The sequence below is a fragment of the Castor canadensis genome, chromosome 6, assembly GCF_047511655.1.
Source record: "Castor canadensis chromosome 6, mCasCan1.hap1v2, whole genome shotgun sequence".
Lineage (NCBI taxonomy): Eukaryota > Metazoa > Chordata > Mammalia > Rodentia > Castoridae > Castor > Castor canadensis.
Genome location: NC_133391.1, coordinates 132,774,424 through 132,796,709, shown reverse-complemented (window position 1 = coordinate 132,796,709; position 22,286 = coordinate 132,774,424). Strand labels below are relative to the sequence as shown.

General features: G+C 42.6%; 2 protein-coding genes across 5 annotated transcripts in view; one reads left to right on the top strand and one right to left on the bottom strand.

The window, feature by feature from the left end:
- The window catches only part of Dhx29 (DExH-box helicase 29), a 37,600-nt gene extending 30,591 nt beyond the window's left edge, over positions 1-7,009 (bottom strand). For both annotated transcript variants that reach the window (XR_012449176.1, XM_020171981.2), the window contains exons 1-3: positions 6,680-7,009; positions 2,381-2,454; positions 690-803 (exon numbers count right to left, since the gene is read on the bottom strand). Coding sequence is in view for 1 of the 2 variants with exons in the window: in XM_020171981.2 (XP_020027570.2) it covers positions 690-803; positions 2,381-2,454; positions 6,680-6,857 (366 nt within the window). In the remaining variant the exon portion in view is untranslated. The remainder of the gene's footprint in view (positions 1-689; positions 804-2,380; positions 2,455-6,679) is intronic.
- A 131-nt stretch (positions 7,010-7,140) lies between these two features.
- Positions 7,141-22,286, top strand: part of Mtrex (Mtr4 exosome RNA helicase) — a 111,969-nt gene continuing 96,823 nt past the window's right edge. Inside the window, exon 1 of one of the 3 annotated variants that reach the window (XM_074077490.1) lies at positions 7,141-7,442. In XM_074077490.1, the coding sequence (XP_073933591.1) occupies positions 7,309-7,442 (134 nt within the window). In that variant the 5' untranslated portion in view covers positions 7,141-7,308. The remainder of the gene's footprint in view (positions 7,443-22,286) is intronic. The other 2 variants (XM_074077488.1, XM_074077489.1) reach the window with 2 other exon arrangements.

Sequence of the window (22,286 nt, the reverse complement as noted above, 5' to 3'; positions counted from 1 at the left end):
GTTTCCTTTCATATAGTTTTGTAAAACAAATTTCACTTAACATTATACCATGAACATCTTTTCAAATTATTAGAAACGCTTCATAAGCACCTTTAATAGATACATAACATGCCACTGGGTAGATATATCATAATTTAATTGCATTTTCCTATTTGAATATTTAGGTTATTTTTCTTTTTATTATAAGCAGTGTTTCAATGAATATCTTTATATATAAGGTATTTTAATGGGTTTTCTACATTGTGATCTTTAAAATTGGGCAGAATTGAGATCAAATTCAGATTGTGCAGGATTGTCATATCAGAGAACGCAGTCAATGCTCCAGGCACAGGTCTAACACAACTCAACTGTATAATTTGGGAATGTAACCCAAGTTTTCATGTCACCATTTCAAGGCGTACACTCATATCACGCTAATTCCCTGTCTGCTCTGCAGAAAGAAGCCATCTGCGTGAGCTCTCAATGAAAGCAGAAAAGTCATTTCTATCTTACATACAGAGCCTTCTTAAAAACTCTGCATTAAGCAGAGTGTGGTGGCACATGACTATAATTCTAGCAGTGGGGAGGCTAAGGCAGAAGGATGGTGAGTTCAAGGCTAGCCTGAGCTATCTAGTAAAACTCTGCCCCAGAGGGGAGAAAAATGCCCCACTAAAATTATGGAATTTGAAAAAGTAATTTTTTGAAATTACCTGTAATTTTTTGGCAGTAAGTCTTCCAGAAATCACTCCCTTGTCATTACTTTGTTTTTTATGCTCATTGATTACTCCAATAATTCTTTGCTCTAATTTGTTATTAATAACTACCTGTTGAGGCAAAAAAGGCTGTATCAATTAAAATCTAAATTATTAAAAAATCAAAAGCAAACCATACAGTTTATATTCCTGCCAACCAAGCCTGAAATTTCAGCTAAAAGCAGATACAGTAAATATCATTTTTTAAAAATTATCATTCATTTGACCACCTTCCCTACAATACTTAAGAAAAAATGAGCTATGGAAAAAGCAACAAGATAACATGGCAAAAAAATCCTTGTTTAAAGCCTCTTTTGGACAATACTTCAAGATGCTGTCTTTGCACCACACTTGGGTTGCTATAAAGACAAACTGCTGGGCCCTAGCCTAGACATACAGAATTAGGACATTTGGGGATGGAATCCATCTGTAAACCAGCCCAGGCACACAGCCTGACAGAATGATGCTACACTAAAAAAAGGGGGCATAGCAAATAAAATAAAAACTATATATATATAATAATAGGTTACAAATCCTTTTGGCTGCCAGTTTGATTCTCATTTTTTCCTACTAGCCATTTATCTTCCTTCAATATTTTAAATCTAAGAATACATAACATCTAACCACAAAAAAGTACTTTCCATTTACCACTTCTTAAAAGAATGCCAACTATGAAGTAAGCACAAAAAAATTCTTCAGGAACCGAGTTTAGCCAGGGAATATGTATAGAGAATTCAGTTATAATCCATCATGGCAATGCTTTAAAAAGGCATATTAATTGTTGTTAGAGGTTTGGCTCTAAGTGATAGAGCACCTGCCTAGCAAACTCAAAGCTCTGAACTTAAGCCCCAGTACACAAACCAAAAAAAAGAAAAGAAAGAAAGAAAAAAAGATATTAAATGCTGACAGAACAACCTGGCAAGTTATTCACATGGCTTGAAGAGGTAAGAAAATGAGCTGGGCACCAGTGGCTCACTCCTGTAATCCTAGCTTTTCACAAGGTAGAGATCAAGAGCACTGTGGCTTGCAGCCAGGTGGGGCAAATAATTCGAGAGACCCTATCTTGAAAATACTCAAAATAAAAAAGGGTTGGCAGAGTGGCTCAAGTGGTAGAGTGCCTGCCTAGTAAGCTAGAGGCTCTGAGTTCAAACCCCAGAACCACAAAAAAAAAAAAAAAAAGTGAAAAAATGAAAAAGGGCATTCTAGACAGATAGCATATGGGGAAAGCTTAACATCATACAATCGTATGAGAATTGGAGGAATAATGACTGTCCCATGAGCTAAAGGTTTGCCTTTTTCTTTTCTTTTTTTTTCAGTGCTGGGGATCCAATCCAGAGCTTTGTGTGTACAAGGCAAGCCTGTGCCCCTGAGCTACATCCCAGCCCTAAAGTTTTCTGTGGGAAGAGTAATGGAGAGGTAGGAAGGTATTCTAAGATTTGAAAGGATGTGCATGTCATACTTAGTGTGGGCCTTAGATCTTCCTTGTTTCAATGTATTATATATGATTTACTTCTAGCTAACAGAGATTAACTCTTATGGTACTATTTACACAAATTTTAAATATCCCATCTTTTTCTTATATTTAAGGATACACTTTTTTTTTTTTAAAGAAACATTCCTGGTAATGACTCAAAACCTTGGATACTCACTTTCAAAATAGATTTATCCATATTTGCTGGACCACCAGAATCATTTGCAGAACTAAAACTGTAAATTTTTGGACCTGTATATAACAGACAACAAATAGTAAAGGCAACTTAATGATTAATATACATTATGCTATTTTAATTTTCCTCTAAAGATTGCTAAATATTAAATATTTGACCAGTCCTTTTTCTTTGCTTCACCAAATAACTCAATCTAGGAGATTGCAATACCCCCTTTAAATTTTCTAAACCATCTTACCAATTATCACTTTTCTAGGTTCATCAGTTCCTCCTAAAATACAAATGCTTACATATGTTTTAGGTAAAATGTATTTTCAACTTATTTTTTAATCAGATGCTTTTAGTTTTGCCATTTAGCTGAGGTAAGACTTCTTTGACATTAGATTGCTGGCAGAGAAGATGAGTAATTCTGAAGAGAAAGCACTCTTTCCCAAATGTTATGCTAAGTAAAAAGGGAGGTAGGCGCTCCTATCATCTTTTCTCCTTGAACTCATCTCATGTCCAAGGTTGCTGTATTAACTTCCTAGAGCTGCCAAAATGGCTATATACAACAGAAATTTATTCTTTCAGAATTCTGGAGGCAGAACTCCAAAATCAAGGTGTGAGCTCCCACTGAAAGATTTAGGCAAGAATCCTTTCTTTTCCAGTTTCTGGTGGGACAGGTGCTGCTTGGCTTGAAGTAGTACAACTCCAGTCTCTACCTCTTTCTTCACATGGCTTTCTTCCTTATATCTGTTGGTGTCCAACTCTTTCTCTCTTTTCTTTTGACACTTGGATTTAGGGCCAATCCTAAATTTAGGATGATTTCATCCTTAACCAATTATATCTGTGAAGACTTTCTTTCAAAATAAAGTCACATTCTGAAGTTCCAAGAGAACATAAATATTTGGGAGACACTACTCAGCCCACTATAGTTGCCAAGTCTGTTCTGGTCAACAGAAAAACTATGTATTCTCAGTCTTAGGAAGGAATAAACACTACTTTCAAATTTTTGGTTTCATGCCATCTTTACTCTCTTAAAAATTATTGAGGATCAAAACAGTTTTCTTTATGTGGGTTTATATGGGTTATATCTATTGATTTACCATATTATAAATTAAAGGAGAAATTTATTCATTAAAACATACCAACTATGTTAATGTCAATAACACTTTTATTTTCCATTTTTGTAAATCTTTTCTTTTTGGTGCTGGGGATTGAACCCAGGGCCTCGTACAGTACAACATATCTCACACATTATCTGCTATCTTATTCTGCTCAGGCTGTCATAACAAAATACTATAGACTTCTGAGTGGCTTAACAAACAGAAATTTATTTTTTTTCACTTCAGGAGGCTGGGAAGGTTCAAGATCAAGGCATCAGGTAGGTAGGTTTTGTTTTGAGGCCTCTTTTCTTGTTATGTAGATAGCCATCATCTTGCTGTATGCGCACATGACTTTCCCTCTGTGCTTACTTGGCGAGATTAAGCTCTCAGGTGTCTCCTCTTATGAAAACAATAATTATCGAATCCTTATAAACTCATTTATCCATTGAATTACTTCCTTAGAGACCTTATATCCAAATATACCCACACTGGGAGTTAGGGTTTTAATAAATGAACTTTTGGGACAGGTTTCTGCATTCAACCTGCTGTAGTAAAACAAATCATGTAGCTCTGGGAAAATCTAGTACATACTCATGAGAAAATGAGCAAGAAAATCAGCAAATAACAACTTAGAATTATTGTGAAAACAGTTTTAACTTGTCTCTTGCCAAAAGAGTCTCAAGAACTTCTCAGGACTCTCTAGGCACAGGTTTTTTTTGTTTTTTTGGTGGGGTTGGGGTTTGCTTGCAAAGCAGGTATTCTACCACCTGAGTTACAATTCCAGTCCATTTTGCTCTGGTTATTTTGGAGATGAGGGTCTTGAGAACTATTTGCCTGGGCTGGCCTTGAGCCACAATTCTCCTGATCTCAGACTCTCAAATTGCTAGGATTACAGGCTTGAGCCAGCGGCAATTAGTTTGAGCACACTTTTGAGAAACACCGCTAATATAAGAATAATCCCAGAACCTTGTAACACCTAGTTACTCTGCTTTCATAAACTTAAAAAAAGAAATATTTTTTTTTCCCCCACTGAGACAACTTAAGCGTTGCTCATTATTGTTTTCAAAGTCAAAGACTTAGGCTGGAATGGTGGCTCACTCCCAGCTACTCCAGAGGTGGAGACTGGGAGGATCCAGGCAAAAAGTTAGTGAGACCCTCATCTCACTAAACAAGTGGGTGGTGATGACATGTGGTTGTCATCCCACCTATGCAGGAGGCCAGCCCAGGGCAAAAACTTGAGACTCTATTTGAAAAATAACTAAAGCAGGAAAGGACTGCGGACACGGCTCAAGTGCTATAGCACCTGCCAAGCAAGCATAGGCCCTGAGTTCAAGCCCCAGTAATGCCAAAAGGGAGGAAAATTAATATAATTAAACATTTTAAAAAGCAAATAAGTTTTGGTAATAACTGTTTGAAAGTAATTAGTGTTCTTTTGCCATTGGTACTCTGAACAAGGGATATATGTAATTCCCTGAATTACTACTATGCTATATATAGGATATACTCAATTTAATTAATTTAGGTACTTATTTTAAAAAGGTAATACAATTCTAATATAGTATTGTTAGTTTCCGTATCTTCTAGTTTCAGACATTATCTTCATTCCAGTAATCTTTCTCATAAATTCATGTCAATAAGTCATAAAGGAGAGTGTATTTCTGGGGGTCTTGTCAGTTATAGTAAACTCATTCACAAATCTACCATACTTTTATCAAAACTTTGGAGGTCCTCAAAACCCATCTAGCTCCAGTGATAACCCTTGTTAAGAAGGCACAGATGGATGAACAGTTCGTTACAGAATCTATACTAAGAAAGAGTCAAGGCTAGACATCTTAAGAAAGGATTACATTTTAGGGCTGGAGAAAAGGTAAGACAAAGAATACAACAAATGACTATCAGAAAGTTCAAAGAATTCAGAGATGTGCCAGTAAAAGACAAAGGGAAAGTCAAAAAGACGTTGATCCACACGGTAAACACTTAACAGAACATAGCCAGAAAGAAATTCTATGTATTTGTAATTACAATTATAATAACTTTGTAGTTAAAATATTACAACAAATTGCAGGGCAAAAATGAATTATGTACTTTCTAGGCAAAGGCTTGGTGCCTGCCTATTTCTCTAGTCTCATCTGTTTTCCTCCTTTGACAAGGTTTATATTCTATGAATTCCTCAAGCGCTCCAAGCTCTTCTTGAGTCAGTATCTTTGCACATTGTGTTCATTACTATTTTTACCTTGTGTTACAGTGAGCTCTGCCTCTTCCTTTTTGAGCTCAGCTTAAGTCACCTTTTCAGATACCATTCATGATTCCTGTTCTCTTCAGTAAAAGTTAGATTACCCTGTTAAACTCTTCTCAGGCTTTTTTTGGTAGCATTTATCAATTATAAAGCAACGTGTCTCTTTGGGTGATTAACTAATGCCTACTATCTCCACATGAGACTGGCAAACTATGTAAGAGGTGATGTTTCTATTTTGTTCATCTCATTAACTCCAACCACATTAGAAACATGGTAAATATTTGTGTGTATGTCACACATGCTTAGTAAATATTTGTTGAACACTACAATAAGAACTACAAGCCAACCAGGCAAGTAGAACTAAACAGCGTGCAATTTTAGTCTTTTGAAATCGATTATAGTATTGGCCTGCTGATCCGCAGGAGGAATCTGCTACCTCAAGATATCAAATCTATCTGCAAAGTAAGCAAAAATGCAAGGCTGCGGAAAAGAGCACCGGTAATTTTCTAATAGGTTACACCAATATCAGCGTGTAAAGTGTTGTGATTATTAATTTTTCCCGAACACATGGACACACTACATCGATATTGAAAACGATGTGAGGATCAGGTAGAAAACAGGGATGGTACCTGGAAGTAGGAACAGCCACTACTACCCGTCTGTGCATTAGCCGAGCTAGCTTAGATATGGTTCAGGAAGGATCCCTGTTGAAATTGCAGCTAATGCAATTATTTTGTTCTTGGAAGGAGAAAAACTGTGAGTTGAAAAGGAGACCCCGGGCTGCAGCAGGGCTACCGTGGCAATGTGGAGGCCCAAAGAGCTTACGTTGATCTAACAGAATGCCACCCCACGGGGAGCTAGCAGCCTCCGCTATTGGAGAAACAAATTTCGAACGGGTATGCTCGGATCTGAACATTTTTTGCTCGCGACGAATGGCCTGGAGCTGGGCGACCCCCGTACCTTGCTTGACTCGGGGATCCCGGGCGCTGGCGGCGGCTGGGCACGGCCTGGCCACAGGCTTCTTGCTTTGGGCTTCCCCAGCAGCTCCGGCTTCAGCAGATTTGGCTCTGGACGCAGACACGGCGGCCCGAACTGCCGCAGCTCCCGGCGCCTTGTGTTTCTTGTTCTTGCCGCCCATTGTTGCAGTAGGGCAGTAGATTCGTTCAGGCCCAGGTTCTGGCCTCACAACAGTAGCCCGGGAGAACTCTTCACATTACCTGGCTCCCGCGCCGCCACCCTGCGCCCTCCATCCGGGCTTCTCAGGCCTGGACTGCCTCGCAATTGGTCCGACTCACCAGGCTCCGCCTCCTTGCCGGGCTCCGGGAACCTGCCGAGTGACGTGTGCCGTGCGTCGCGCGATGTGTCCGCGCTCTAGCCATTGAATTGTCTGCCTACTAGTGGTGGGAAAGGAAAAGGAAGGTAGAAAAACCCAAAACCAAAACAGAAAAGTGAAGCGTTTCCGTCGGCCTTGCAACTCATTACTTTTGTCTCCTGCGAGCCACTGTCGCAGCCTCTGCTTGGCGTCACTGTCGGTGCCGTCGCGGGGCATTGTGGGTAGGAGGGAGATTGGGTCTCACAGCCCCAAAAAGATGGCGGACGCCTTTGGAGATGAGCTATTCAGCGTGTTTGAAGAAGACTCGACCACTGCAGCCGGACCAAAGAAAGACAAAGAAAAAGAGAAGGGGAAATGGAAAGGACTGCCAGGGTCTGCAGACAAGGACGGGTAGGGAATACTTCCCCGGGGTTTTTGTTTTTTCTCTTCTTGCTGCTGAGGGAAGACAACACGCTACTTAGGAAGGAGCACAAGAAAGCGGGTGTACTTTAAGCGGAGGCGGGAAGTGAGGTAGTTTGAGGAATAATTGGAGGGGGAGAGAGAATGTGGGTTCGAATACCTGGGTCTTGGCGTTGTCTGGCGTCCGCTGCGCGGTCCTGGCGCCCACGTTGCCTATGTTTCCCCTAAACTCGCCATGGGGTCGGGAGGGCAAGCGCCGTTTCTCTTACGCTCTGTGGAACCCGCACGAAGCTAAGTTGAGAAAAGGTCGAAGAAGCGTGGAAAAAACGACTTGGAGCGAAACAGGCAAATTGCAGCAAAAGGCTCACTCTCCAAACTGTAGAGGTTCATGTGTTTATTTTTTTGAGACAGGATGTGTCTCGCCCATAAAATGGGGCGAGTTGTTTCGAGGAGATAATAGTTGTAAAGCGCCTGACAGTGTTTAGCACATATGAGGTCAAATAAATGCAAGCTACGGTGAGTTTATTTCGAAAAATTTAAGATACTGAGCACTAAACAGGTATAGATTGACGCCTGTAACCACCAGTAAGTGTACAGAACGGTTTATAGTAGAATAAAGGTAAGCTATGGTTTGAATTAGTTAAATTAAGGTGGTTAATTACTAATGACAAAATTTGCCTTAGCATTGCAGAGGAGATACACAAGGGGTGAATGAGTTAAATTGGCATGATTTTTGCTCAAGAACCTTTCCGTTTAGGTAAGGAGATAACCCATTTTAAAGAGTTGACAGTATGTGTGAGGAGCTGATGGACATAAAATTGAGAAGTATGTACAGTTAAGTGCTGTAAAGTTCAGGAAACGGAGATGTAGTTTAGGGACGCTTAGATGAAAGGGGATAGTCTACACTGAGGAAATGGTAAGTTAATGGTGTCAAGAGGTTTTTTAGGAGTACAAGTTGAGGTAGGGAAGAGGGTTTGCTTAGATATGAGAGAGAAGGCTGGGGCGATAAATTGATTTAGATTATGTAAGGCCTTGACTATCAAGCAGAGGAGTTCTTATTTAATTTTAAAAAACCTGTTGAACAAGGTTTTTAGTGTTTTTATTTCCTAACTTGATGATGGGATAAGTATAGAAATAACTTTGGAAAATTATCTTGATTGTGGTTGGCAGAGTGAGTGAGTATATTTGCAAGAGGATAGCACCGATAGTACTGAAATAAATTAGGAATGTATTTCCGTTACCTAGTTGTGAGAGAACCTCATCTTAACAGGTGGCAGAAGAAAGGAAAAGCTAAGAACATTTTGTCCAGGGAAAAATTGACAGGTCTTAAGCACAGTGGAAAGGGGGTCAGAAGTCACAGGTTCTTAAATGTGGTTGGCAGGGGAAGAAAAATACAGAAATTAAGAGGTTGTGAGACAAAGTGAAGAGATAGTACATTTGTATGGAAATGTGCAGTGAGCAGGGTTTTGGGTTTTGTTTTTTTCTTTTTGGTGGGAATGGAGTTTGAACTCAGGGCTTTGAGTTTACAAAATAGGCACTCTACTGCTTGAGCCACACCTGCAGTCTGTTTTGTTCTGTGTATTTTGTAGACGGAGGGGGGGGGTCTCCAGAACCCTTTGCCTGGGGTTGGCCTCCAACTGTGATCCTGTTGATCTCAGCCTCCTGTGTAGCTAGGATTACAGGTGTGAACCACTGGGGCCAGCTCAATGGGTAGTTTTATTTTTTTATTTTTTTTCCTTTTTCTTTTATTATTCATATGTGCATACAAGGCTTGGGTCATTTCTCCCCCCTGCCTCCACCCCCTCCCTTACCACCCACTCCGCCCCCTCCTTCCCCCCCCCAATACCCAGCAGAAACTATTTTGCCCTTATTTCTAATTTTGTTGTAGAGAGAGTATAAGCAATAATAGGAAGGAACAAGGGTTATTGCTGGTTAAGATAAGGATAGCTATACCAGGCATTGACTCACATTGATTTCCTGTGCGTGTGTGTTACCTTCTAGGTTAATTCTTTTTGATCTAACCTTTTCTCTAGTACCTGTTCCCCTTTTCCTATTGGCCTCAGTTGCTTTTAAGGTATTTGCTTTAGTTTCTCTGTGTTGAGGGCAACAAATGCTAGCTAATTTTTTAGGTGTCTTACCTATCCTCACCCCTCCCTTGTGTGCTCTCGCTTTTATCATGTGCTCATAGTCCAATCCCCTTGTTGTGTGTACCCTTGATCTAATGTCCACATATGAGGGAGAACATACGATTTTTGGTCTTTTGGGCCAGGCTAACCTCACTCAGAATGATGTTCTCCAATTCCATCCATTTACCAGTGAATGATAACATTTCGTTCTTCTTCATGGCTTCAATGGGTAGTTTTAATAAGGGTATGAAAAGACACAAGTACTGGATGTATATATTTGGATGTCATTTGAATTGGTTCTGGTTGAAGTAGAGATCTTTGTGGGAAAGTGTAGTGACACAACGCAGAACTTCAGGAACAATGAACAAAACTAAAGAAAAGATTAAAGGGATGTTAGAAAAATAAGTAGTATGAATGCCAAATAAGTGAGAACAAAGTGGAAAAATAGTCTTCTGCTCTCATTGAGTTGAATGGAGTGGAAGTTTGGGGGAACTTTTCATGGAAAATGAGGACAGGTTCTTTCTTCAAATTTTTACTTATTTTTGCCATACTGGGGATTGAACCCAGACTCTTCCTTTTTAACCCTATATCACTTGAGCCATGTCCTAGCCCTTTTGTTTATATTTTGTTTTTAAGAGAAGGTTCTTAACTTTGCAAGATTATCCTTCTCCACTTTCTGAGTAGCTGGGATCACAGGCATGTGTTTTGTAAAAAGCCATGATCTTTTTTTTTCAAGACAGATTATTATTAGTTGCTGGAGTGTTTCATTGGGCAGCTATGATATTATGCAGACCATACATATATGATTTTCCACCATATTCATTACCTCAAAATTACTGTGGTACAATGATTCCACTTTACAGTGCAGTAGACATAAACTTTAATAGCCTTCCAAATTAAAATTAGGAGATAAATCCAATTACTATTTCAGTTTTATTGGGAAATAAGTGAGCATTAGAGAAAAAACATAGAACATTACTAACTTAAGGACCATTTTTTTATTACCAAGACATTTAGCTAGGCTTTTGTCTTTTAGTTATTTTTAGGAAAAAAAATCCAATTTCCATATTTGCAACTAACCTGTACTATAATTATTATGCATAGTGTGATTCTTGTCTGATATGTATAACACATGAGGGCACATCATGGAACTTCAGAACTTGTTTTATATATTTAATACTTTAGACCAAGTGGGTGCTTTTTATTTTTTTTCTTCTTTTATTTTACTCTTTTTACATTTACTTACATGAGTATACATTTTTTTTCTTTTTTTAATTTTTATTTTTTTTATTATTCATACGTGCATACAATGCTTGGGTCCTTTCTCCCCCCTGCCCCCACCCCCTCCCTTACCACCCACTCTGCCCCTCCCTCTCCCCTCCACCCTCTCTGTACCAGGCTGAAACTATTTTGCCCTTATGTCTAATTTTGTTGAAGAGAGAGTATAAGCAATAATAGGAAGGAACAAGGGTTTTTGCTAGTTGAGATAAGGACAGCTATTCAGGTAGTTGACTTGCATTGCTTTCCTGTGCATGTGTGTTACCTTCTAGGTTAATTCTTTTTGATCTAACCTTTTCTCTAGTTCCTGGTCCCCTTCTTCTATTGGCCTCAGTTGCTTTTAAGGTATCTGTTTAGTTTCTCTGCGTTGAGGGCAACAAATGCTAGCTGATTTTTTAGGTGTCTTACCTATCCTCATATCTCCTTTGTGTGCACTCGCTTCTATCTTGTGATCAAAGTTCAATCCCCTTGTTGTGTTTGCTCTTGATCTAATGTCCACATATGAGGGAGAACATACGATTTTTGGTCTTTGGGCCAGGCTAACCTCACTCAGAATGATGTTCTCCAATTCCATCCATTTACCACTGAATGGTAACATTTCATTCTTCTTCATGGCTGCATAAAATTCCATTGTGTATAGATACCACATTTTCTTGATCCATTCGTCAGTAGTGGGCATCTTGGCTGTTTCCATAACTTAGCTATTGTGAATAGTACTGCAATAAACATGGGTGTGCAGGTGCCTCTGGAGTAACCTGTGTCACAGTCTTTTGGGTATATCCCCAGGAGTGGTGTTGCTGGATCAAATGGTAGATCAATGTTTAGCTTTTGAAGTAGCCTCCAATTTTTTTTTCCAGAGTGGTTGTACTAGCTTACATTCTCACCAACAGTGTAAGAGCGTTCCTTTTTCCCCCGAATCCTCGCCAACACCTGTTGTTGGTGGTGTTGCTGATGATGGCTATTCTAACAGGGGTGAGGTGGAGTCTTAGTGTGGTTTTAATTTGCATTTCCTTTATTGCTAGAGATGGTGAGCATTTTTTCATGTGTTTTTTGGCCATTTGAATTTCTTCTTTTAAGAAAGTTCTGTTTAGTTCACTTGCCCATTTCTTTATTGGTTCATTAGTTTTGGGAGAATTTAGTTTTTTAAGTTCCCTATATATTCTGATTACCAGTCCTTTGTCTGATGTATAGCTAGCAAATATTTTCTCCCACTCTGTGGGTGTTCTCTTCAGTTTAGAGACCATTTGTTTTGATGAGCAGAAGCTTTTTAGTTTTATGAAGTCCCATTTATCTGTGCTATCTCTCAGTTGCTGCGCTGCTGGGATTTCATTGAGAAAGTTCTTACCTACACCTACTAACTCTAGAGTATTTCCTACTCTTTCCTGTATCAACTGTAGAGTTTGTGGTCTGATACTAAGATCCTTGATCCATTTTGAGTTAATACTGGTACAGGGTGATATACATGGATCTAGTTTCAGTTTTTTGCAGACTGCTAACCAGTTTTCCCAACAGTTTTTGTTGAAGAGGCTGCTATTTCTCCATCGTATATTTTTAGTGCCTTTGTCAAAGACAAGTTGGTTACAGTTGTGTGGCTTCATATCTGGATCTTCTATTCTGTTCCACTGGTCTTCATGTCTGTTTTTGTGCCAGGACCATGCTGTTTTTATTGTTACTGCTTTGTAATATAGTTTGAAGTCAGGTATCGTGATACCTCCAGCATTGTTCTTTTGACTGATTACTGCCTTGGCTATTTGTGGCATCTTGTGTTTCTATATAAATTTCACGGTAGATTTTTCAGTCTCTTTAATGAATGTCCTTGGAATTTTGATGGGAATTGCATTAAACATGTAGATTACCTTTGGGAGTATAGACATTTTTACTATGTTTTTTCTACCAATCCATGAGCATGGGAGATCTCTCTACTTTCTATAGTCTTCCTCAGTCTCTTTCTTCAGAAGTTTATAGTTTTCCTTGTAGAGGTCATTCACATCTTTTGTTAGGTTTACACCTAGGTATTTGATTTTTTTTTGAGGCTATTGTAAATGGAATTGTTTTCATACATTCTTTTTCAGTTTGCTCATTGTTAGTGTATAGAAATGCTAATGATTTTTCTATGTTGATTTTATATCCTGCTACCTTGCTATAGCTATTGATGATGTCTAGAAGCTTCTGAGTAGAGTTTTTTGGGTCTTTAAGGTATAGGATCATGTCATCTGCAAATAGGGATATTTTGACAGTTTCTTTACCTATTTGTATTCCTTTCATTCCTTCTTCTTGCCTAATTGCTCTGGCTAGGAATTCCAGTACTATGTTGAATAGGAGTGGGGATAGTGGGCATCCTTGTCTGGTTCCTGATTTTAGAGGGAATGGTTTCAGTTTTTCTCCGTTAAGTATAATGCTGGCTTTAGGTTTGTCATATATAGCTTTCATAATGTTGAGGAACTTTCCTTCTATTCCTAGTTTTCTTAGAGCTTTTATCATGAAATGGTGTTGGATCTTATCAAAGGCTTTTTCTGCTTCTATTGAGATGATCAAGTGGTTTTTGTCTTTGCTTCTGTTAATGTGGTTTGTTATGTTTATTGATTTTCGTATGTTGAACCACCCCTGCATTCCTGGGATGAAGCCTACTTGGTCGTGGTGAATAATCTTTTTGATGTGTTGTTGAATTCGCCTTGTCATTATTTTGTTGAGGATTTTCATTAAGGAGATTGGCCTATAGTTCTCCTTTTTGGAGGTGTCTTTGCCTGGTTTTGGGATAAGTGTAATACTGGCTTCATAAAATGTGTTTGGCAGTTTTCCTTCCCTTTCTATTTTGTGGAACAGTTTAAGGAGGGTTGGTATCAGTTCTTCTTTAAAGGTCTGATAGAATTCAGCAGAGAATCCATCAGGTCCTGGCCTTTTCCTTTTGGGAAGACTCTTGATTGCTGCTTCAATTTCATTTTGTGTTATAGAGCTATTCAGGTGATTAATTTCCTCTTGATTCAGTTTTGGATGATCATATGTATCTAGAAATCTGTCTGTTTCTTCAAGATTTTCAAATTTATTTGAATATAGGTTCTCGAAGTAGTCTCTGATGATTTCCTGGACTTCCATGGTGTTTGTTGTTATCTCCCCTTTTGCATTCCTGATTCTACTAATTTGGGTTCTTTCTCTCATTTTAGTCAGGTTTGCCAGGGGTCTCTCGATCTTGTTAATTTTTTCAAAGAACCAACTTTTTGTTTCCTTAATTCTTTGTATGGTGTTTTTGGCTTCTATTTCATTGATTTCAGCTCTTATTTTTATTATTTCTCTCCTTCTATTTCTTTTGGGATTTGCTTGTTCTTGTTTTTATAGGAGTTTGTGATATATCATTAGGTCATTGATTTGGGATCTTTCAGTCTTTTTAATCCATATGCACTCATGGGTATAAACTTTCCTCTCAGGACTGCCTTTGCTGTGTCCAATAGGTTTCAGTAGGTTGTATTTTCATTTTCATTGACTTCCAGGAACTTTTAAATTTCCTCCTTTTTTTCATCAATGACCCATTGTTCATTAAGCGATGAGTTATTCAGTTTCCAGCTGTTTGCATGTTTTTTGTCTTTACTTTTGTTGAGTTCTAGTTTTATTGCATTGTGATCAGATAAAATGCCTGATATAATTTCTATTTTCTTATATTCGCTGAGGCTTGCTTTGTGCCCTAGGATATGATCTATTTTGGAGAAGGTTCCATGGGCTGCTGAGAAGAATGTATATTTTGTAGAAGTTGGATGAAATTTTCTGTAGACATCAAGTAGGTCCATTTGATCTATTGCATATTTTAGATCTTGGATTTCTTTAATGATTTTTTGTTTGGATGACCTATCTATTGATGATAATGGGGTGTTAAAGTCTCCCACAACCACTGTGTTGGCGTTTATATATGCTTTATGTCTTTCAGCATGTGTTTGATGAAATTGGGTACGTTGACATTTGTGCATATAGGTTGATAATTACTATTTCCTTTTGGTCTATTTCCCCTTTTATTAGTATGGAATGTCCTTCTTTATCTCGTTTGATCAATGTAGGTTTGAAGTGTACTTTGTCAGAGATAAGTATTGCTACTCCTGCCTGATTTTGGGGGCCATTGGCTTGGTAAATCATCTTCCAGCCTTTCATCCTAAGCCTGTGTTTATTTCTGTCAGTGAGCTGCGTCTCCTATAAGCAACAAATTGTTGAATCTTCCCTTTTAATCCATTTCGTCAAATGGTGCCTTTTGATGGGTGAATTATGTCCGTTAACATTAAGTGTTAGTAATGATAGGTATGTGGTGATTCCTGTCATTTAGTTGTTTGAAGGTTTGATTGTGTGTTCCTAAGTTGAGTTTACTCTCTTCTTTCTTGCTTTTTCTTTTCCTGTAGTTTGGTGTTGCCTGTCCTGTCATGGTTATGTTGGGTTTCACTTTCTGTGTGCAGAATCCCTTGAAGAATCTTTTGTAATGGTGGCTTTGTGGTCACATATTGTTTTAGTTTCCGCTTATCATGGAAGACTTTTATTGCTCCATCTATTTTGAATGACAGTTTTGCTGGGTAGAGTATTCTTGGGTTGATACTCTCCAAGCTCAAATGCAATGAAGTTTCAGTCTTAATAATTTTGGTGTTCATCCCTCATCCTGCAATCCTGGAGATGGTGCCTCAGACGTTGTTCTGTAGTTGTCTCATCAAAGGGTAACATAAGAAAAAAAACAACTCACAAAGTGTCCCAAGTTCAAATGCAATTCCATTTCAGTAAGTTTTTCAGCATACAGGTGTAGTTCGGTTGTGAATGGCTATCTGCGGCTGTGGCTTGCCTGCCCACTGCTGTCAGCCTGCTGTTGCTGGAGGGTTTATTTTTGCAGATCTCTGGGGTGAGCTTAGCACTCACCTGGCCCAGCAGGGTTTGTTTACTCAGAGTTCTGTGCACTATGCCACTGCTACAAGCTTTCCTCTTTGCAAGCACACTGGGGGAGGTGGCACTGCACCCGCTTTCTCAGGCCTGCGTGTTTATTTACAGTTCACATGGGAAGTGGGTCTTCCCCTCTCTCCTGTGGAGTTTTCCTCCCACTGCTGCTTTTACAAGCTTTCCGGGTTTTGGTTGCTGGGCGTGTGCTGCTATCCTGCCGGCCGGAAAGTTTGTTTACAGCTCACATGGGAGGTGGGTCTTCTCCCTCTCCTGTGGAGTTTTCCTCCCTCCACCACTCTCATAAGCTTTCCCGCCCCTGGTTGCTGGGCGCTTCTGCCCTCTCCAGCCAGGCCTGTCTTGTTGATTTACAGTTCCGCAAGGGATTCTCCTCCCCCCCTCTTTGGTGCTCAGGACACCCCATCTTCTTTGCTGTGTGTCTTTATTGTTCTTATTGCTTATTACTCAGTTTCTCTTTTTTCCCTGGGTGGGGGTCAGTCTGTTCAGGGGGCTACGCTGATCTGGCCCAGGGATGTCTGTGGAAGTACCACGTACCACTTAGCTCACCTTGTGGTCCACGTGTTCCCAGGCCATCTGGGTGTGGGCCACTGGCGGCCGCCTGTGGGCCCTCCTGGTTTCTCCTTTTGATGAGTATACATTGTTGATGCCACCTCCCCAATGTTAGGTCGACGCAGATGGTAAGGCTAAATTGGAGCCAAATAACAAAGCAAACAGGCTTTAAGTAGGCTTTATTGAGAGCGTGCTCTCAGGCGAGGTTCACCGAGCCCAAAGAACAGGGCCAGAGAAGTCACGCCAGAGAAATAGCAGCCCAGTTTTTACAGCCTGGGTGAAGTCAAGACCTTAAGGTATTGTGGGGCGTCAGGATAGGTCGAGGTTTGGTGGGGAGGAGCTCAGGGTAATATGGATCTGTAGGATAGGTCAGGACCCATTGCCCCCCAGCAGGAGTTGCTATGGTAACTAGAGGGGAAGAGGAAGGAGGAGGGTGAAATGGGAAGTCTCTAATCGCCATGTACGGGAGTTGCCATGGTAACCATGAAGCCTCTAATTGCTGGGTGCCTTAAGTGCCGCATGCACCAGAGTTGCCATGGTAACCACGAAAGGAAGGAGGGGGTGGAGTGAAAAGTTGAGTGGAGAGTCCCTGATTGCCATGGGGTGGCTGCCCACCGACCAAACATCCCAGACTCTTTGGTATAGGGGTGCAGAATTGGTTCTGGCTACTTCCTGCTGAAAGGGGGCGAAGTTAGGGGCTAGGGATGTCTTGGGCCACTTAACCAGTGCAGCCGGACCCCATGGGGAACAGCTGGTAGTCATGAACCTGGAGCATTATCTGGTTGAAGGTTATCCGAGTTAACTGGTGTAGGTGGTTCTGAGGATTGGGGGTGGTATGGGGTGTGGAGTCTCCACGTGATGGCCAGGTGTTTACAGACTAGTTGAGTGACCTTGGAGATGAAGGCGGGGCTGATGTCCGACTGGAGACTTCGTGGAAGACCAAACCAGGGATTGATGTGATGGATGAGTGTCTGCTACGATTGTAGCTCCTTCTGTGGCCATAGGAATGGCTTCGATCCACCCTGTGAAAGTATCAATAAAAGTAAGAAGGTATTGGAATTTTTTTTTGTGCTTATGCATATGAGTGAAATTGATCTGCCAATCTTCACTGGGCTAGCTACTGCGGAGTTGGTGGAGGGATTGGTGGAGATGGAGTCCGCCGTGGGGGTTTGCTTGAGAGCAAATGGAGCAGGCCTTCTGGACCTGACGGATGGTGGATTGGAGGCTCCTGGGGTAAAGCAAGGGTTCCAGGAAGGAGAGAAGGGCCTTGGGGCCTATGTGTAGTGAGTTGTGGATGGCAGTGATGACCTCTGTTGTCTGGCCCAAGGGGAGGATCAGACGGTTGTCTTTGAAGATCCACCCATTGGGGGACATAATTCCCCCTTCTTTGAGGAGAACAGTACCTGAGGAGGTTCGATGGTGACTATGGCATAGGTGGCTGGTCGGCCTCCCTGGTCATCTAAGATGGAGCTCCCATCAACAAACATAGTGAGGTCAGGAGAAGGTAAGGGAGAGTAGGTAAGATCCTGCCTGGGGGTCATGAGACTCTCCACTGTTTCAGGACAGGAATGGGTTGGGTTAGAGGCTATTGGTGGGGGAGTGGGAAGGAGTGTAGCGGGGTTGAGTGGGGAGCAAGTAGTGAGAGTTATATCAGGATTGTCAATGAATAGGAGGTGAAATGTCTGTAGGTGGGAAGCTCCAGTGATAGAGAGAGAGGAAGGGTGAGGAGGTCAGCGAGTCCGTGTGGGGAATATACAGTTATTGGTTGTAGTTGGGATAGCTTAAGAGCCTCCTTGGTGAGGGTGGCCGCTGCCGCAAGAGCTCAGAGGCATGGCTGCCAGTCCCTGACAGTGGGATCCAGCTGCCTGGAGAGGTAAGCGATTGGTTGGTGAATAGAGCCTGATAGTTGGGTAAGGACCCCTTTGGCTATTCCAGAAGTATCATCTGTAAATAGGTGGTATGGTTTGGAAGGGTTTGGGAGGGCCAAGGCTGGAGCCTGAAGGAGGGTGTCCCTGAGAAAAGAAAAACAGCGACAGACCATGGACGGAAGTGAGTGGACCAGTGGGAGTCTCCTTGGCAGCCTGGTACAGTGGGCGGGACAACGAGGCAAAATTAAGAATCCAGTGTCTAAAAAACCCAATGAAGCCCAAGAAGGATAAAATTTCTTGGACATCATTAGGAGGAGGGAGGTCCTTTAAGGTTTGGACCTGTCCATGGTAAGTGCCTTTGAGGTGGGGGTGAGACAGAAGCCCAAGAAAGTAACAGCTTGTAATCAGAGTTGGGCCTTGTCTGGAGAGACCCGGTAACCCTTATTGGCTAGAAAGTTAAGGAGGTTGACTGTTCCCATTTCAGAGTCCTGCTGGGAGGAGGAGCACAGAAGGAGGTCATCGACATATTGTAGAAGTGTAGTGGGTTTTGTATTACACATGACCAGGTTCTGAGCCAGAGCCTGACCAAAGAGGTGGGGGCTATCATGGAAGCCTTGGGGAAGAACTGTCCAAGTTAGCTGTTGGGTAAGGTTAGTATCCAGGTCTTCCCAGGTAAAGGCAAAGAGGAAGTAAGAGTCCAGATGGAGGGGGATAGTGAAAAAGGCATCCTTGAGATTGAGGACAGAAAAGTGAGTAGTATCAGGGGGGACATTGGAGAGGATTGTGTAAGGATTTGGGACCAATGGGTGGATGGGGGGATAATAGCTTCATTTATAATTTTCAGATCTTGGATTAATCTATAGGACCCGGAAGGCTTTTTTATTGGAAGGATAGATGCGTTACATGGGGAATTGATAGGTATTTATGAGACCTTTATTTTGGAGTTTGGTAACTATTATTTTTATGCCTTTTTTTGATGAGTTCCTTAAATAGGGAATTGGGGTCTGCAGGGGTATTGGTTAGGGTCCTTAAGAGAAATGTGGATGGGCGGGTGGTGTGTAGCCACAATCGGGACTGAGATGTCCCAGACAGTGGGGTTGACCGGAAGAGGAAAGGCGGGCAGAGCAGGTCCAGGAGGCGAAGGGGCTAGGTGATTGGCAGAGGCCAGAAGGAGTGAGTGGGAAGTTAGAGGTTCTGGTAGGTGGAGAGGGATGGTTATGGAGGCCCCAAGCTGTGTTAGAATATCTCGACCTAGAAGTGGGGTAGGGCAGGATGGGATGATAGGGAAAGAGTGTGGAAATATAATACCTCTAGCAGAGCAAGGAAGGGGCAGAGTTTTATATGAACAGAAGGGAGAGCCGTCAGTTCCCATAACAGAGACCGATGAAGGAACTGTTAAACCCGAGTGGGCAGGCAGCAGAGAATAGGTAGTCCCTATGTCCAAGAGGAAGGAGATGGACTTACCCATTACCTGGAGCATGACCCTGGGCTGGGCGAGGGTGATTGGGGTCCCCGAGTCAAGGCGTTGTCAATCTTCTGCCAGTTCGAGAAAGTCAGGGATCTGGATAGCTGGTGGGGCTGACCCTCCACGAGGAGCCATAGGGGGTAAGCCCTGTCCAGGACAATCCAATCCCCAGTGACCCACCTGTTTGCATTTTGGGCAGGGTTTAGTTGGAGGTCTCGGGTTGGGGCACTGGCGAGCCCAGTGGCCTTCCTTGCCACATTTGAAGCAGGCCCCCAGAGGGGCTGATGGGAGGTTTCAGGTTCCTTCTTTGACTCGGGGCTGTAATCCAGCCGGCCGCAGGGCTGCCACCAAGGCTTGGGTTTGGAGGGCCACCTTTTGTTGGAGGTGTTTTTTGGCGGGTTGATTTTACTGCCTCTTTTCGGGCATTAAAACTTTAAATGCCATTTTTATCAGATCCTGTATAGGGGTTTGAGGGCCATCTTTGGCCTTTTTTAGTTTAGCTCTAATATCTGGTGTGGATTGAGATATAAAATGTCCAGCCAGGATTGGTGCCCCAGCAGGGGAGGTAGGTTCTAATTGGGTATATTGGGTGAGGGCTTCCTGGAGGCGGTTAAGTAAAAGGGCCGATTTTCATCAGCTCCCTGGGTTATCTCACGGAGTTTGTCAAAATTTACAATTTTGTTGGACACTGTGTCCATGCCCTGTAGGAGGCATCAAATCATTATGTCTCTCCGGCAGTGTCCTGGAGCTTTGGGTTGATAGTCCCAGTTAGAGTTGCGGTCAGGAATTGCGTCTTTCCCAACGGGGACTGTGGGGTCAGCTAAGTGGGTTTGATCGGCATAGTGTCGGGCAGCTGCCTTAATGCGTTCCTGCTCCTAAGGGGTGAGGGTGGAGGCCATAATGATGAATATGTCATGCCAAGTTAAGTCATAGGCCTAAGATAGGTAGCAGAACTCTTTGGCATAAGCAGAGGGGTTAGCAGAGAAGGACCCCCCCAGGTGCTTTTTTATCTGTGATAGGTCCTGGAGGGCGAAAGGAACATGGACTTGGACATGGACATGTCCTCACCTCTTGGAGAGGACAAAGGAGAGGGGGTGGGGAAGGGTGGTGTGAGTGAATGTAGGAGGCTGTTGGGGATGTAGGAGGGCAGGGAGTAGGTGGAGCAGAGGGTGTGGGAGGCAAGGCCAAAGGAGATGGCTACTTGGGTGGGGGAGGGGGAGGGGAAGCTGGATGTGATGATGAGGGTGGCTGTGGTCGATGAGGGTGGCTGTGGTTGGTGGGGGTGAGGGGTGAGGAATTCAGTGGATTCAGATAAAGGAGAAGGGTTGGGATATGAGGGAGGGGACCCAGAGAAATTGGGTGTTTGAGGGAGAAGGATCTGGGAAGGGGAACATTGGAGGCACAGAGAGGGGCGAGAGCGCAGTTCCCAGAAGGCCTGTACATATGGGACCTCAGACCATCTATGGGTTTGACGGCAAAAATTGTGAAGACCAGTGAGGATATTAAAATCAAAAGTGCCCTGTGGAGGCCATTTTGAGTTGTTGTTTAAGGTGTATTGTGGCCATGCCATGGTGCAGTAGAAAATGAGCTGCTTGCGGGGGAGGTCTGGAGAGAGTCCCAAATTTTGAAGTTTGAGAGGAGACAGGACAATGGAGTCCCTGAGTCCGGCTTGGATTTGGGGTGACCCCATTCCCAAATTGTCAGAGAGTCTCAACTTTTAGAGAAGCATCCTTCACTAAAAGAGGAGACCTGGTTCGGAGGAGGCAGCCTGGACAGGGGAGACATCTCTCTGGGTGCCCAGGTGCGAGGAGAAACGGAGGGGCTGATCCTGGTGCGGCTGTGACTAGGACAGGAGCCCAAGGAGGAACAAACCGGGGAGGAGACTCACCCAAGCCAGAGCATCGATCCGGAGAGGAGGAAGGGCCTCAAGCCAGGGCCTGGCCCAGGGCCCCGACTGCCTGGAGTCGGGTGAGGTTCACCTCCTCCCAGGTTTCGGCACCAAATGTTAGTTCGACGCGGATGGGAAGGCCAAATTGGAGCCAAATAGCAAAGCAAACAGGCTTTAAGCAGGCTTTATTGAGAGCATGCTCTCAGGCAAGGTTCACTGTCCCCAAAGAGCAGGGCCAGAGAAGTCCTGCTGGAGAAATGACAGCCCAGTTTTTATAGCCTGGGTGAATGAAGTCAAGACCTTAAGGTATTATGGGGCATCTGGATAGGTTGAGGTTTGGTGGGGAGGAGCTCAGGGTAATATGGATCTGTAGGATAGGTCAGGACCCATTGCCCGCCAGCAGGAGTTGCCATGGTAACTAGAGGGGAAGAGGAAGGAGGGTGAAACTGGAAGTCTCTAATTGCCTTGCACTGGAGTTGCCATGGTAACCATGAAAGGAAGGAGGGGGTGGAGTGAAAAGTTGAGCGGAGACTCCCTGATGGCCATGGGGTGGCTGCCCACCAGCCAAACACCCTACCCTCACCCCGCCCCCACTCCAGCTTCCAGACAGAACCTATTCTGCCCTCTTCTCGGATTTTGTTGAAGAGAAAACATAACAGATAAGAAGAAAGACATACTGTTTTTGCTAGTTTAGGGTAAAGATAGCTATGCAGAGAGATTCCTAGTGTTGCTTCCATGCATTTCTGT